Source organism: Eptatretus burgeri, chromosome 5 (assembly GCF_056783735.1).
Source record: "Eptatretus burgeri isolate ZD-2024b chromosome 5, Ebu_testis_v1, whole genome shotgun sequence".
In the NCBI taxonomy this organism is placed as follows: Eukaryota; Metazoa; Chordata; class Myxini; order Myxiniformes; family Myxinidae; genus Eptatretus; species Eptatretus burgeri.
This window is the reverse complement of record NC_140965.1, coordinates 30,316,790-30,332,097: the sequence shown is the minus strand read 5'-3', so window position 1 is coordinate 30,332,097 and position 15,308 is coordinate 30,316,790. Positions and strand designations below refer to the sequence as shown.

At 40.8% G+C, this 15,308-nt stretch overlaps 1 protein-coding gene across 1 annotated transcript in view; it reads right to left on the bottom strand.

Moving 5' to 3' along the window:
• The window catches only part of WAPL (WAPL cohesin release factor), a 244,627-nt gene that overhangs the window by 203,354 nt on the left and 25,965 nt on the right, over positions 1-15,308 (bottom strand). Inside the window, exons 5-6 of the mRNA XM_085883568.1 lie at positions 12,350-12,482; positions 2,349-2,792 (exon numbers count right to left, since the gene is read on the bottom strand). Of these exons, the coding sequence (XP_085739694.1) occupies positions 2,349-2,792; positions 12,350-12,482 (577 nt within the window). The remainder of the gene's footprint in view (positions 1-2,348; positions 2,793-12,349; positions 12,483-15,308) is intronic.

The following is a 15,308-nucleotide window of genomic DNA, read 5'->3' as shown; positions in this document are numbered from 1 at the left end:
CCCCGTCACCTGCTGTACGGGTGTTCAGGGTAATCATCAAATACAAATCAAATAGATCAATCAATGCAACCTGCAAGTTCTCTCAAATGAACATAAAACTAATATAATGGGTGGATAATGTCCATACATTTCAAGAGTATCAATAACTGAATACCAATCAAACACAATTGATCACTACAATAATCACTTCAAAGATGAATGTGGTGGAACAACTGATAACTAGAGTCCGGGAATTATTTTCGTTTCTTTTTTTTTTTTTTGGACATCCTGAATGCTTTCAAAAGAGTCAATGCAATCTTGAAACACAACAGCAAAATGAAGCAGCAGTCATTACAATGTGGATCGGAATACAAAACAGCATCAACACATTGACGAATCACAACAATCTCATCTCATTGCAGTTTTGCATGAAATCTGGAGACAACCATTGTCGCAAACATTATTCCCTGCACGACTCTGACCAAGCAGGTGTTGAGTAAAAACAACAAAAAAAAAACAAGAAAAGAGAAGCAGATGAGGTCTTTTACTGATACAACCACCATACACACACACACACACACACACACACACACACACACACACACACACACACACACACACACACACACACACACACACACACACACACACACACACACACACACACACACTACAATGTAGGTGTGCACTTCATGGCAGCCAGACTCAGTGAGCAATAACAGGAGTTTACCTCATGCAACAAAACAAAAATAAAATGAAACAAACAACCTTCCATTAATAGGCGGGTAAAGCAAATTTACAGCGGCAGCTGGTGTCGAGTACGTCTGTACCAAATGAGGTCAGTGTTCAACCATGATCATTCATGTCCACAAGACGGAATTTCATCCCAGTCAACATAATCAAATTAAAGAAATCTTTGGTCGATCAGTAAAGGCGGACAAAATATATAGCTAGGTATGAAAACTAAGAAGCACATACCACTTTTTCTGCTTAAAATTTCTGAGGAAAAAAAAAATCAAGACCAAACAAACTTATCATGATACGAGCGACACTGAAAATGTGAGCAGAAAAGAAACTTGTGCAAGGAAAGAGCTCCCTCATCTGGCTAAAGCACAACTACAGGCTGGCCTAAAAGTCGATTCAGTATTCACTGAGATTAGCATGTTCATAGCAGCAGAATTAATGGATAGCACACAACACTGGATTGAAACTTGGAAGAAAAAAACACAACAACCTAACTTGCAGCAAAATGTCACGACGCAACAATATTGGAATAATTGCACTCTATTGTCGGTAAACAAACTTTTGGGAGACTTTATATATGAAACATCTTGACAACTTTCACGACTTCATTATGATCAAATACCAAAGAAGATTGTTTCCAATACCAACCCAGTACAGCATATTGATACAAGTATGCATTAGGAAAACATGTGCAGATATGGGGATACTGCACATGGAATGTTCAAGAAGTTATAAGAACAAGATTCTCACTCATTCACATCAGCCCGTTTTCAGTCCATTGCATTCATACACCCCACCTTCTACCCACACCACCAAATATGTGTCCAAGGCTTGGAATTAAAAGTGATTTGCTGGCAGAAGCAAAGCACACATGCATGTAGGTACACACACTAAACAGTTAGATGAAGAACTGATCTTGAGCATGAAGGCTTGTATCGATCGATGTCGACGGGCAGGTGGAATTATGGATTGAATCAACAAATGCTGATCAAGATATGCTAACTGAGATGGGGAGGAAAGGAGAAACTGACGTTTTTGGAGTTAACCCTTCAGAAGAAATTGTTCGTTTCTCCGACAAAGGGTTAACGCGTTAACCCATGACAGAATCGTCCGTCGTGCAAAGTCTTTCCTTTGCACGACAGAGGATTCGCAGTCGGCGACTGGCTTCGGAGGTCATACAAGTCTTGTCAATGTATACAAAAAAATAAGAAATAAAAACGCGACAAGTTGGTGCCCCACACACCACCCCAATATATATATATATATATATATATATATATATATATATATATATATATATATATATTTTTTTTTTAATCCTTCTCTCCTCCAATCAAGCTTCATGTGACATACATATATATATATATATATATATATATATATATATATATATATATATATATATATATATATATATATATATATATATATATATATATATATCTTCGCCCTATGACCATTTAGGATACACATGTTCTTCTAGTAACCACCTACTTTTTCGAATTGCAAAATCAAGATGTTCTGCACACTTTCACTCCTTTCTTCCAATCGTGGAACTGCCTTAAAGGGATGGTTCAATTATTATGTACAAAAAAAAACAAACAAACAAAAAATCTATTTCTTACCTGTTTCCTGAGAAGATGACATGTTGCTTGAAAAATCTTGAGAATCCGACCAAAAGTCACAAACAGGCTGTGTGGGTGATGCTCGACTGGAGTCTGGACTGTACCCCCCACCAGCATCCCGTCTCCCTGCTGCTGCAAACGTATCACTGTGTGTGCTAGGCACTTCGCTCCCAGAATCTACGCTGGTCTCGGTTTCCTCACCAACGATCTCGTCAAAGCCAAAGTACTTCAGCTTGTAGGCAGCACAAGGTGCAGGGCGCTCAGATGAGTCTCCGCTCTCACCATCACCATCAGCTTCATCAAAGCCAAAAAAATCCAGCATGGCTTCACGCTTCCGGTTGCGATACGAAGCAGCAGAAGACCTTGGGGTTCGCAAAGGGCGTGGTGCCATAGCAGACTCTAAGCATATGTTGCGAGCTTCCCCATCCTTTGAGGCAATGGTGGCTGGTTGAAAAAAAAAAAAAAAAAAAAAGCAGATAAAATAGTTTTTTTTTCAGCAAACAGGCAAGCTTTATGATCTTTGGCCTAATTATGATCAGAAAGCAACTATGTCACAAATATAGACCAGTTGTAAAACAAAATAGTTGGCGACTACATCTTGGGTTGGGGGTGGAAGGGGAAGAGGGAGATGAATATGTTTGCACGAAGCAAAGTATTGAACCAAAACTCTAAGCAAGAAGTTGAAAGTCTCTTTCTTACGAGGTTGTTTTTATCATCTTCATTTGCCAGCTTGAAAACTGATCATGATTAAAAGAAAACTGGTCATGATTAAAAAAAAAAACAATTGCTTTCCAAAAAAAAAAAGAAGGAATTGCATAACAAACCTAAACAAGCATAAATAAAACTAGAACGGTACCTGGTCGTGCACATACCTCCACCAGGCTAAACAGTTTGTGTTTTGTATCCCACTGATGGGCTTGATCTGCATCCAGAACCGACCCAAAATCTAATTGGCTTGTTCTTGTCATCTACCCAACTCATCCACCAATTTTTGTCATAATCCATTTTCAACTTTTTGAAATACATTGGTATACAGTCAACCCCAAATGTTGCAGGTTTCGAGCTCGCCGGAATCCTATTGTGTTCTGATTTAATTATCGTGGTATTTCATTTCGGTCAATCGTGGTTTTTGAGCTGAGATGAGTCATTGCTTGCGTCCGTGTGTACGAAAACCTCTCATAACGAGCCTTTTTTGTTGCTTGTGCACCGTTAATTGCAGTAATCAGACCAGCATACGGAATGAAGCCAAGATAAACTAGCATCCGTTGAAGACAAAGTCTTCGATATCCCCGCCAGAGTAAATGAGGATAAACAAACTTGAATTGCCTGAGCATGTGCAATATGGATGTGAAGTTTCCCCTTGATCTGACCAGCCGTTCTGGAGAAGATGTTTGAAGGTTTTAGGATAAATTCAATATGGCCGCCAAAACATGTGACCTATCAATTAGAAATTAACAAACTTCTGAAAGGATGACTTGGGGAAAGTGTATGTGAAATTTTGCCTCAATCTGTCCAGCCGTTCTGGAGAAGAAGATTTTTAAAATTTATTAATTTTCAATCCGAGATGGCTGACGAACCATGTGACCTATGACATCATAAATTTATATTCTGCCTCCAATCCTCCAGTGGAATATGTGTGTGAAGTTTCGTGTTCATCGGATGAGGTTTGTTTTTCGATCCAAGATGGCCACCAAACCATGTGACTTGTGACGTCATAATTTTTACTATGTATGCAGACATGATGGAAGATAGTTGCAAATTTTCGCTTCGTTCGGTTATGCGATTCCAGAGAAAACATTATTTAATATTTTCTTGAATCCAACATGGCTGCCAAACCATGTGACCTATCAATTAGAAAATATCAAAAGGCACCAGTTCACCACTTGCTTGATATGTGTCCCAAATTTCGTAAATATATCGAGGGATTTGTAGTTAAGCGCCGGAAACGAAATGTGACGGACTGACGGACAGAACCCATTTCTATATCCCCTGCCAATTTAGTTGGTTGGTGGGGGATAATAATGAAGTCATTGAACAGGAAATGACAGAGGGAGATCCTGTAATACTAGATCTACAAGATCTAGTAGGTACATAACAGTTAATAGTGGCGCCCAAATGTAAAACGAGAAACAAAATTAATTGCGCCAATAGGTAGAGAAAAGTTGCGACGACGTGCGAAAAAAAATTGAGTTGTTAGATACGTTGACAAGACGTGAAAGTGCGGCATATGTGAGCCGCCATTACGTGATGAATTAATCGACTGTGGGGTAAACGCGAGTCAAATATCTGTGCAAGTGTTCCTGCCAGCAAAGTGCAAGTCTCATTACATCCCGGTGATACTCGTAATGAAAGGATGGAAAAAGCACTTAATGTTTGGATCGAGGACCAAACAGTAAAAAAAAGAAAATCTTTCAAACCTTCACCCTCCCCACTCTAGCAGCAGCATCATCGTGCGGAGGTCTTGTGTATTCTATTTATGGCAGAGTACAGTACAAATAGGTAATATTCTTACCCTCACGCACCTCGCTGTTTTGGAATAAATTTAAAAAGGAAAAACATGTTTTTGTAGATTTTATACTGTATATATTTTTTCAATACATGCATATATTTTACATGTTTATTACCTGCACCACTGAAGGTGGAAGGAGGCTATGTTTTTACCACTGTCTATCCATCTGTGTGCAGGATATCTCAAAAGGTTGTGGACGAATTTGGATGAAATTTGGTCGGCAGATTGGGTGTGTGACAAGGACGAAATGACTGATTTTGGTGAAGATACTGCTATGAATTTGGATACGAGAATTTTTCAAGTGACTCTTCACCATTGAGAGATTGGACCAAAAGAAGATATAAAAGCATGATATTTTTAAAATTTATTGGCCCAGATATGTTCGAATGGATGAGAAATTGCGTGGACCAATAAATTTTAGTTTAGTGTGCACTAAACCGAGTGCCCTCGAGTTACAATTGTGATGAGTTTATATCTGGCTGTGGCCGATCTTCCTCTGTATTTTCTCGAAGCCCAGAAACCGATCCCCCCCCTTATCCATTGGCCATTTATTTCCACCATCATGGTTTTAACTATCACGGCATTTTCCACGAGCGTACATCATGCGATATTTGAGGGTTTATTGAACAGTATCGTTTTGTCACCATCTTTCAACTTAAAATATTTTTTCTCGTATCTGGGTCCAGATATTTGCCAAAAATCGAATGAATTTGTCAATGGCAGACAACAACCTGTCCACCAAGTTTAGTCTAAATCTGAGGATAACTTTTTGAGATATCCTGCTACATATCATTTTTGGCCCCATCTATTAATGAAGAATAATTCAAAAAATGAGATTATTCGGATCTTCCACAAAAATCTAATCACTTCATCCTTGTCACACACCCAAGCTGTACACCAATGTTTGTGCTAATCCATCAATAACTTTTTGAGCTTGCTCACAGACAAACAAACAAACAAACAAACACGAAAGATGTCATGCATAGCACGAGACTTGTAAAATCCATGAAACAATTTTGACCTCAAAAAGTAATTGGTGGTATAATTCAGTGACATGATATGCAAATTCTGCTCAAATTTCAAATCAATTGGATGAAAATTGATGGTTTTAGAAATTAGACAAAGATGTTGACCTGTGGCCTATGTTGACCTGATGACTTCAAAATCAAAAGGCTTCTTGGTTACTACCATTTGGTGAAGATTCGTGGAGATCAGTTTGAAATTGTGACCTGTAGGCGATTGACATATTGACAAACAAACAGACAGAATCACAGATTAGACGAACCAATATACAACACAACATGGCCAAAAGTATGTGGACACCTACTCATCCAACATCTCATTCTAAAATCATGGGCATTAGTATGGAGTTGCTCCCCTCTTTGCTGCAATCACAGCCTCCACTCTTCTGGGATGGTTTTCCACTAGATGTTGGAACATTGCTGCGGGGATTTGCTTCCATTCAGCCACAAGAACATTAGTGAGGTGGGGCACTGATGTTGGGCGATTAGTTCTGGCTTGCAGTTGGCCAGTCAAGTTCTTCAACACCGATCTTGACAAACCATTTCTGTATGGACTTCGCTTTGTGCACGGAGGCATTGTCATGCTGAAACAGGAAAGGCCCCAACTCAAACTGTTGCCACAATGTTGGAAGCATAGAATCGTCGAGAATGTCATTGTTTGCTGTAACATTCCGATTTCCCTTCACTGGAACCAAGAGGCCTCGCCCGAACCATGACAATCAGCCCCAGACCATTATTCCTCCTTTACCAAACTCTACAGTTGGCACTATGCATTCAGGCAGGTAGCGTTCTCCTGGCATTCGCCAAACCCAGATTCTTCCATCAGACTGCAAGATGGTGAAGCGTGATTCATCACTCCAGAGAATGCATTTCCACTGCTCCAGAGTCCAATGGCGGTGAGCTTTATACCACTTCAGCCGACACTTGGCATTGCGCATGGTGATCTTCATGCCTGGTGTTGGCTTAATGGTGAGGGTGGTGAGGTTGGGATCCAAGGATCCTGAGTTCAAATCCTACTTGGCTGTTGAATCAATGTTGGCTCTGCCCATCACCCTTCTGACGTCGGCAAAATGATTACCAGCTTGCTGGTATCCTGTGTTGGAGTGGTGGCCTGTCCAGGATTGGCCCAATAGCCAAGGAGACTGCTTAGGCAGCACCAACACTCTGCACAGAGTATGGTCCCAATGGATGGATGGATGGATGGATGGAAGGTGATCTTTGGCTTGTGTGTGGCTGCTCCGCCATGGAAACCCATTGCATTAAGCTCTTGATGAAGAGTGTTTGTGCTCACGTTGCTTCCAGTCAGTTTGGAACTCAGTCGTGAGTGTTGCAACCGACGACAGACGATATTTCTGCGCGAAGCGCTTCAGCACTCGGTGGTCCCGTTCTGTGAGCTTGTGTGGCCTACCACTTCTCGGCTGAGCTGTTGCTGCTCCTACGCATTTCCACGTCACAATAACAGCACTTACCGCTGACTGGGGCAGCTCTAGCTGGGAAGAAATTTGACGAACTCACTTGTTGGAAAGGTAGCATCCTATGACGGTGCAACGTTGAAAGTCACTGAGCTCTTCAGTGCGGCCCATTCTACTGCCAATGTTTGTCTATGGAGATTGCATGGCTGTGTGCTTGATTTTATACACCTGTCAGCAATAGGTGTGGCTGAAATAGCCGAATCCACTAATTAGAAGGGGTGTCCGCATACTTTTAGCCATGTCGTGTTCTTGCCAATCTTCAATTTCACAAGTAACAAACAAGAAATCACTCATAGAGCGACACTTGGTGAAACAGAATGAAGTAGAATGGCACTCAGAAGACATCCCTCTGCCAGGCTGAATAGTACACATTTCATGATGGGTCACACTATCCCAATGATAGGCAGATCTGAAACTGGACTAAAATTAAATCGGCTTGTTCTCATCACCTGTCACCGAACCAACTCATCGACCTAGTTTTGTCACAACTCGTTTTGTTCACAACTTTTTGAGATATCATTATAGGCTTGTATATAATTTTTAGCCCCTGTGAAGACAAAAATCATGTGAATCAGAGAGACAGACATTATAGACAAACATACTTGGGCAAAATTATTTTTGCCAAGAAACAAAGACAGACATAGGGGTGAAAACACAACCTCCGTCCACCTTCAGTCGGTGGAGGAGGCAACTAAATGGTGCTAATGTTAGAGTAGCCAAACAAAGCAAAGTTGGCAGTTTTTCCACGTACAATTAATAGATGGATAGATTGATAGATAGATAGATAGATAGATAAATAGCGTGATGAGAGCCAAATTTCGTAACAATATTCAAATACATATTTGACTGTTTGAACTCAAACAGCGAAAATAAAATTTATTGTGGTAGCAGAAAGCACGGTGATGGCTATGGATGGTAGACTTTTGTCATGAATATGAAGTTGATGCAAAATAATAATAATAATAATAATAATAATAATAATAATAATAATAGTAATTAAAACTGCAGGCAGATATGCCAGGGACCAAGATGTCCCACTCTGATTGGACGACTGTGCGATGACATCTTCACAACTGCAAGCTGGATCTGATTATGCAAAGTTTCAATTCAATCGATCAAAAAATGAAGATGTGTTTCAAACGTTTTCATGAAATGAAATATGGCCACCAGGTCACGTGACCTATGACATCACTCTTAGGATATACATCAACTCAAGTGGTATGTATACTATAGGTGGTCAAAGTTTCAAGTTCCTTTGATTAACAGTTTGACCTGGAGGTCGATACAACATTCATGTAATCATAATGGTGTTAATTTAAAAACTGCTGAGTCAGCACTTATAAATTTTGGCCACTGCATGCTAATTAGCTTGAAATGTAAAATAAATAAATAAGTAATTGGAGAAAAGAGCGCTCTTCGCCCTCAGGTGGACTATATGAAAAACAAGTTTCAACTCGATCGATCGAAAAATGGAGATGCGGTTTAACCGATTTCATGAAATCCAATATCGCCACCAGATCACATGACCAATGACGTCATCCTTTGGAAAAGTGTGCATCAAGTCAAATGGTTTGTCGTAATTGGTCAAACTTTCAATTTCCTCCGATCAACAGTGTGGCCTGTCGGTCTGCTACAAATTTCATGGAATCAGAACAATAATAATAATCATCTGAATGATTTCAAAAGGGGGGTACCTGTCGGTCCCCGAATGAATCGAAAGATTTTCAAAATCCAGAACCCGTCCACTTTGTACTCAAGCTCAACATATCCCAAAAATCCTTTCTTGTGTTAAAATGAAATACATGGGATGTGTAGAAACATGTGGTGATCTTCGCCCATTCAAGAAGGAAGGGAGAAGCTTCGGCCAGTGAGTCTGCATGGACATCAGATTTAATAGAGCGGCCCACTTTAATGACAATGAAAAATGATAGGTGCATGGCAAATATGTTACTCCACATGGAAGCTTCACAAACAGGAAGCACCAGATTGATATTGGATGAGCACTGGTCTTCATCAGGAAGACCACGTGCAAGAAGGAGGTGGAGCAAGTCCAGGGAAACATGTGCAGCAGATGCAATGTGAAAATCCAATGTCCACCATATGCTGAATACTTGTACATATCACCTTTATAAGCTTCCTCTTCTGCATGCACTTGATAACGATTTGCAGAATCGACAAATTCTGAGAGTGGGTATCACAGAACACTGTGACAACAGATAACCGGCTCACAGACAGGTCTTTTCATGTGACTGACTGCTAATTGGCAACACCAGCTCCATGAATGGAACAAACAATCCTGACATTCTGGAAGAGAAGAAACTTCACCGTGCTAAGGGACTGTGCAGGAAATGGTGGGATGGGACGGAGTTAGTTATAAAGGATTCCACATCAAATGTTCATGCCCACACAAATTTCTGTCTCGAAACATTTAAGTCATCAAAATAAAACAAGAAAAAGAGCAAATAGAGATTTCAGAGCCTCACGAGGACTTGTTTTATGTGGTGTTTATGTGGTGTTTGTATACTGGTGTGTTACGTAATTAATAATAGACATAACTGGAACTGCCACATTATAACAACTGGCAGTGATGACCGGGTCCCAACAACTTCTCACTTTGATCGGCCACCTGACCCTGACCCATGACGTTTATCATGATTCAACTGAATTCAGAATGGGACTAAAATAAATTCAAATTCAAATTCAAATCATACTGGAAGTACAGTCCTGCATTGGAGTCATCAGAAGGAACCCAAACAAGAACAAGAAGCGAATACTTCGATATCGCGTGGCTGGGGGCAGTAAAAGTCTAGGTAAAGAATGATGAAACAATTTTGCAGTTATAAAATTTAAATGTAGACACGGTGAATTAGCATGTATGATGGGAAGAGTTGTGACGTTGGACAAATTTCTATTTATAGCCCTCAGATGAAAGGGACCTACACGGCCATAAGTGTGACAGAAGACGTGACAGAAGACACAGGACAGAATAGCCAATTATAGAACAGCGAGATGTCGCCGTGCTATAAAAAGCAAAGATGAAGTCATCAGGACGAACCTGGATGGGATTCGGGTTTCAGATGCTACTCCTCTACCCTCAAACAACATCCAGATGCAGCCAAGTGAGCCTTATTCAAAAACAAAAAGAACCCAGATTAAAAAAAAAACGTAAACAATTCTGGCTGCCAAACCATGCATCTGATGAGGTTGAAATTTAAAACATATATTCTCCATCACCACTAGATCATTATAGTGATGCTTCAGATGGATGGATGAAGCGATTCAGGAGAAATAATTTTTTTAAGATTTTTGCTCAATCCAATATGGCTGCCAGACCATGTGACCTTTGACATCATATGTGTGAACATTTTGTTCCTCCTGCCTAGGAAGTTAAACATGTAAAGTTTCGCCTCGATCTGTTCAGCCATTTCGGGAGATTTTGGAAGGTTTATTTATTTATTTATTTATTTATTTGAAACAATATGGCTGCCAAACCACGTGACGATGACATCAATTTCTTTTTTCTGTGGACCAATTTATCCCAAAATGACCCTCAAAAATTTTCACACTGATCAGATGTAACGTTCTATGGATGCAATTGTGATGTCATAACAAAGGCACCATAAAAAAACAATAGATAAATAAATAATATTATTAATAATAAAATAATCACCCTTATTCCCCATGAGGAATACTTGCCATGTGTGCCAGGTTTCAATTTTTTTCCTTGGTGCAGTTTTGGAGATATAGAGGTCCAAAGTTTTCCCTTTTTTCCATCATAGCTGCCAACCACGTGACCTATGTCATAATTATCATTAAAACATTCTCCATGAGTAGTTGCTCCAATGGTTAAAATTTTTCCTCAATCTGACAAGCCGTTGCAGTAAGAAACACTCATGGTCTGTGCAGACAAACAGAGACAGACAGAATTGCAATACCCTCTCCTCTGGCAAGGGTAAAAATAAGAAAGTGAACCTTCAGTACAGGCAGGGCAAATGCTGACTTTTCTGCAAGCCCACTAACCATTGCAGGAAGAGATCACAACATTTTCTTTTATACAGGATCTAGGCTCATGGAAATGCAAGGTGACAGAGGGTAAAGAGTTAATCAACATACATATATATATATATATATATATATATATATATATATATATATATATATATATATATATATATATATATATATGTATGAAGCTGGTATATACGTTATGTATTCCCACAGCGCTTTCACAGGATGTATCAAGGAAGCAATTGGTTAATTGATAAAGTGACGTCAATCCAGGTGTTATCAATCAAGACGATCAATCTCTCAACGTTATGTATAAATGGCACCATGTTTCTTAATACTGTCCCCGATGATGGGCTCGAGTGAGAGCTTGAAATGTCAGACTTTTAAAATTTTCGTCCCAATGATTGATCTTATTATATCTTCAAATATATATGTTGTTATGGATTTCAGAATCCGGTCTGATGAATGCATCCACACATCCCGGTACCATAACTAGAATGGCACTTGGGAGAGCGCATACCTCCGCCAGACTGAGCAGTTTATGTTTTGGATCCCACCGATAGGCCGGATCTGGATCCAAACTTGAACCAAAATCTAATTGGCTTGTTGTTGCACCAAACCAACCAATCCAACTAGTTTTGTCGTAACTCGTCCACAACATTTTGAAAAGTTATGCTCTACATCGCCTTCGGCCCCATCTTTCAATGGTAGAGAATTATTATTTTTTTAAATACAAAAAAAAATCTCGTATCCAGTTCCAGATTTTCACCAAAATTGAATCGATTCGTCCTCGTCACACACACGTCAACCAAGTTTAATCCGAATGAGTACAAGTTTTTGAAATATCCTGCTTAAATACAGATGGACACAGACTGGGCTGAAAACATAACCCCCGTCCACCTTCAGTGGAAGAGGTAATAAAATGCGAAAGATAAAAGATGAAAGGTAAATGAGAAAAAACAAAACTATATATCATCTGAATTTGCTCACCTGGACCTGAGGGAACCTGAGGAAGGTCTCTTACATCTTGCAATGTGACACCAACTGGAGATACAGAGGTAGCTGGGAGTGTGGTGGGGTCACGACAAGCCTGCATGCTCGTCTTTAGAAACAGCAACTGCTCCTGTTGGGAGGCAAAGTATTTTCGTGGACGAATAAACCATGGTCACACAGCATAATCTGATCGTAAAACTTCAGCAAAGGTGCAATGTCAATACAAAGAGCACTGGTCCTTGCTTTATTTGAACTGCTGTGAGTTCCACCCTCCCAAATAAAAATATCCAGAAATAAAAATATTAAGCGATTTAAAATAGGGTCTCACATAACAAATCGGGAGACTGCTATAACTGTGACACATCACTGCAAGGGTCAACACAACTTGCCTCAAAATAAACACAATCATTCAATAATTCACTGTTAGGTACCGAGTATCGCTTGCAGAAAGAGGCCGATTTAGTAGTGAATGCAAAATAGCTTTATCGAGAACGGCACTCGGTCGAGTGCATACCTCCACCAGGCTGAACGGTTTACGTTTTGTATCCTACCGATAGGCCGCATTTGCTGATCTGAACCAAAATTGAATTGGCTTGATCTTGTTGCCTAACCAACTCATCTAGCAAGTTCTATCATAATCTATCCACAACTTTTTGAGATATCATGCTATGTATCATTTTTGGTCCAATTTCTCAATGGTGAAGTATCACTTATAAAAATTTAAAACTTCTCATATCTGGATCTGGATCTGTACCAAAATCGAATCAATCCGCCCTTGTTAAAACAACCAACCTGCCCACAAAGTTTCATTCGAATCCGTTTATAACTTTTTGAGATATCGTTTTCAGCCCCATCTCGAAATGGTGAAGAATCACTGAAAAATTATCGTATCCAGATATTCACCAAAATTGAATGAATTCTTCCTCGTCACACACACACAACCTGTCCACCAAACACACACAACTTTTCCTTCTATAACTCCTTGAGATATCCTATTCACAGACAGACAGAGGTGAAAACATAACCTCAGTCCACCTTCAGTGGTGGAAGTAACAAGAGATCTAAAATGAGAAACCTAAGATAACCAGTTCAGCGAACTTCCTTGTGAAATATACTGCAAAGGATTCAGCTGTGGCAGGATTCTGAGGAGTGCGTCAATCACTGTCCGTAACCAGTTTGGGTTTTCGCACCCCACTCTCGAAAGCCAAATGTTACATATTCGGCGTCACACAACCACCGCCGTCTCCGGGGTTATAACACTGGCTGGTACGGCACAATTCTCGGGTTACGCGCCTCAGATCACGATACCAAAATACACCTGCGCCTTGCCAGCTGGGGGAATAGCCCCCGGTTATAGACTGGTTTTGTCAGATACCGAGCGAATTCTGCCAGTCTGTAACCATTTTGGTTTTTATATCCAAATCAAGCGGATCATTCCTCGGCGCGGCACGAATTAATTCAAAGCGGCAACTTCATACGAATCAGCCAGATTTATTGGGGACACATCGGGGAAAGACAACACAAGCAAAGCATTCACGACAATGTTATAATTAATCTATAACCCGTTCTTAACTAGGGAGCTACGGATTACGGGTTTCGAAGGGGATCCTAACGAGATAAACCTTAAACGACATGCAGACTGGACATGGACAGCATGCAGACAAGACAGAGTACTTGGTGATGTTTCATGGACGAGAGGAAAGTGTCAAAAGCAGGAATGTGGCTCGTGACAAGCCGATGTCCACAGATTCCAGCGCCCAAGCTCAAACACGCCGCGTGGCAAAATGGCACTCGTCCTTCTCCCGGCAGCACTTGCGCACGCAGCTTCCGCGCGTTCTGACCCCGCGTAAGGTCGATGACACGAGAGCGTCAGATCGATGGTGGGTTTCAGCTGGTTTCTCACAAGGTCCAGTATACAAGTCCAGGCCTGGCCTGTTCACCCAACAAGGCCAAATTGAGGTGTTGGGCTCCGCAGGCTGGGTCCATGGGATTCCAAGACGTCGTCAAGCCGTGAGGTGAGTATGGACAGTCAGAGGCTCCGTCACTAGACTCCAGATGAACCTGTCGATGCCCTCCTTATTAAAAGTCGATCGCCGACTCCCACTAGTCGTTTCTCCTGCCTCTTTTACGAAGCAGATTGCAGACAGACACAACCGTCCCCTACACAGCACATCACGACTCCCACCAGTCGTTTCTCCTGCCTCTTTTACGAAGCACATCGCAGACAGACACAGCCGTCCCCTACACAGCAGATCACGACTCCCACTAGTCGTTTCTCCTCCAGCCGAGGGCAGACAGACCTCATGCAGTCCTTTCCCTGCCTTTCCTTCAGCTCGCTGCTCACGAAAAACCCATCGCACTACTTCGGCGCTCAGTTTCACCACCGCCTTCCCGAAGCTCGCCCGCCTCAAAACCGACTCACTCCTCCCTTCAGTTTCACTTCCTTCTCTAGGCCACTCCCCCTCTCAGCGCTGGGCGGGGACTATTGTCCGGAGAGAGGAAGGAAGAAGAAGAACCTCTCGATCCACCACCAATGTACGAACAATGAACAGCTTACCGAACAACCTGGCTAAACATGCATTTAATAGGGGATCTGGGCTAATCCTATATTTAGTAACACACTCAGGGCCATTTTCACAACAATACTAATGCTATGGTCCACATCAGACCATCTCAAAATTCTTCACGTTTCATGCACATCATCTGGACACCTTTAATGGAAAACAACAATGTTGTGAAAACCAAACTCATGTTGTTGAAATGATGGCTCCAAATGTACTGCTTTTTAAATGTCAATAAATTGGAGGTTATTTTGCAGCAGGTTGAGCTTTAAAAGGATTTGAGAGATCTTCAAAATTATATGCTGATTAACGACTGTGTAAATCACAAACTTATTACAGTTAAATTATGACACATTAAAGAGGAACCAAAAACCTGTTCGAATCTTGACTGTTAT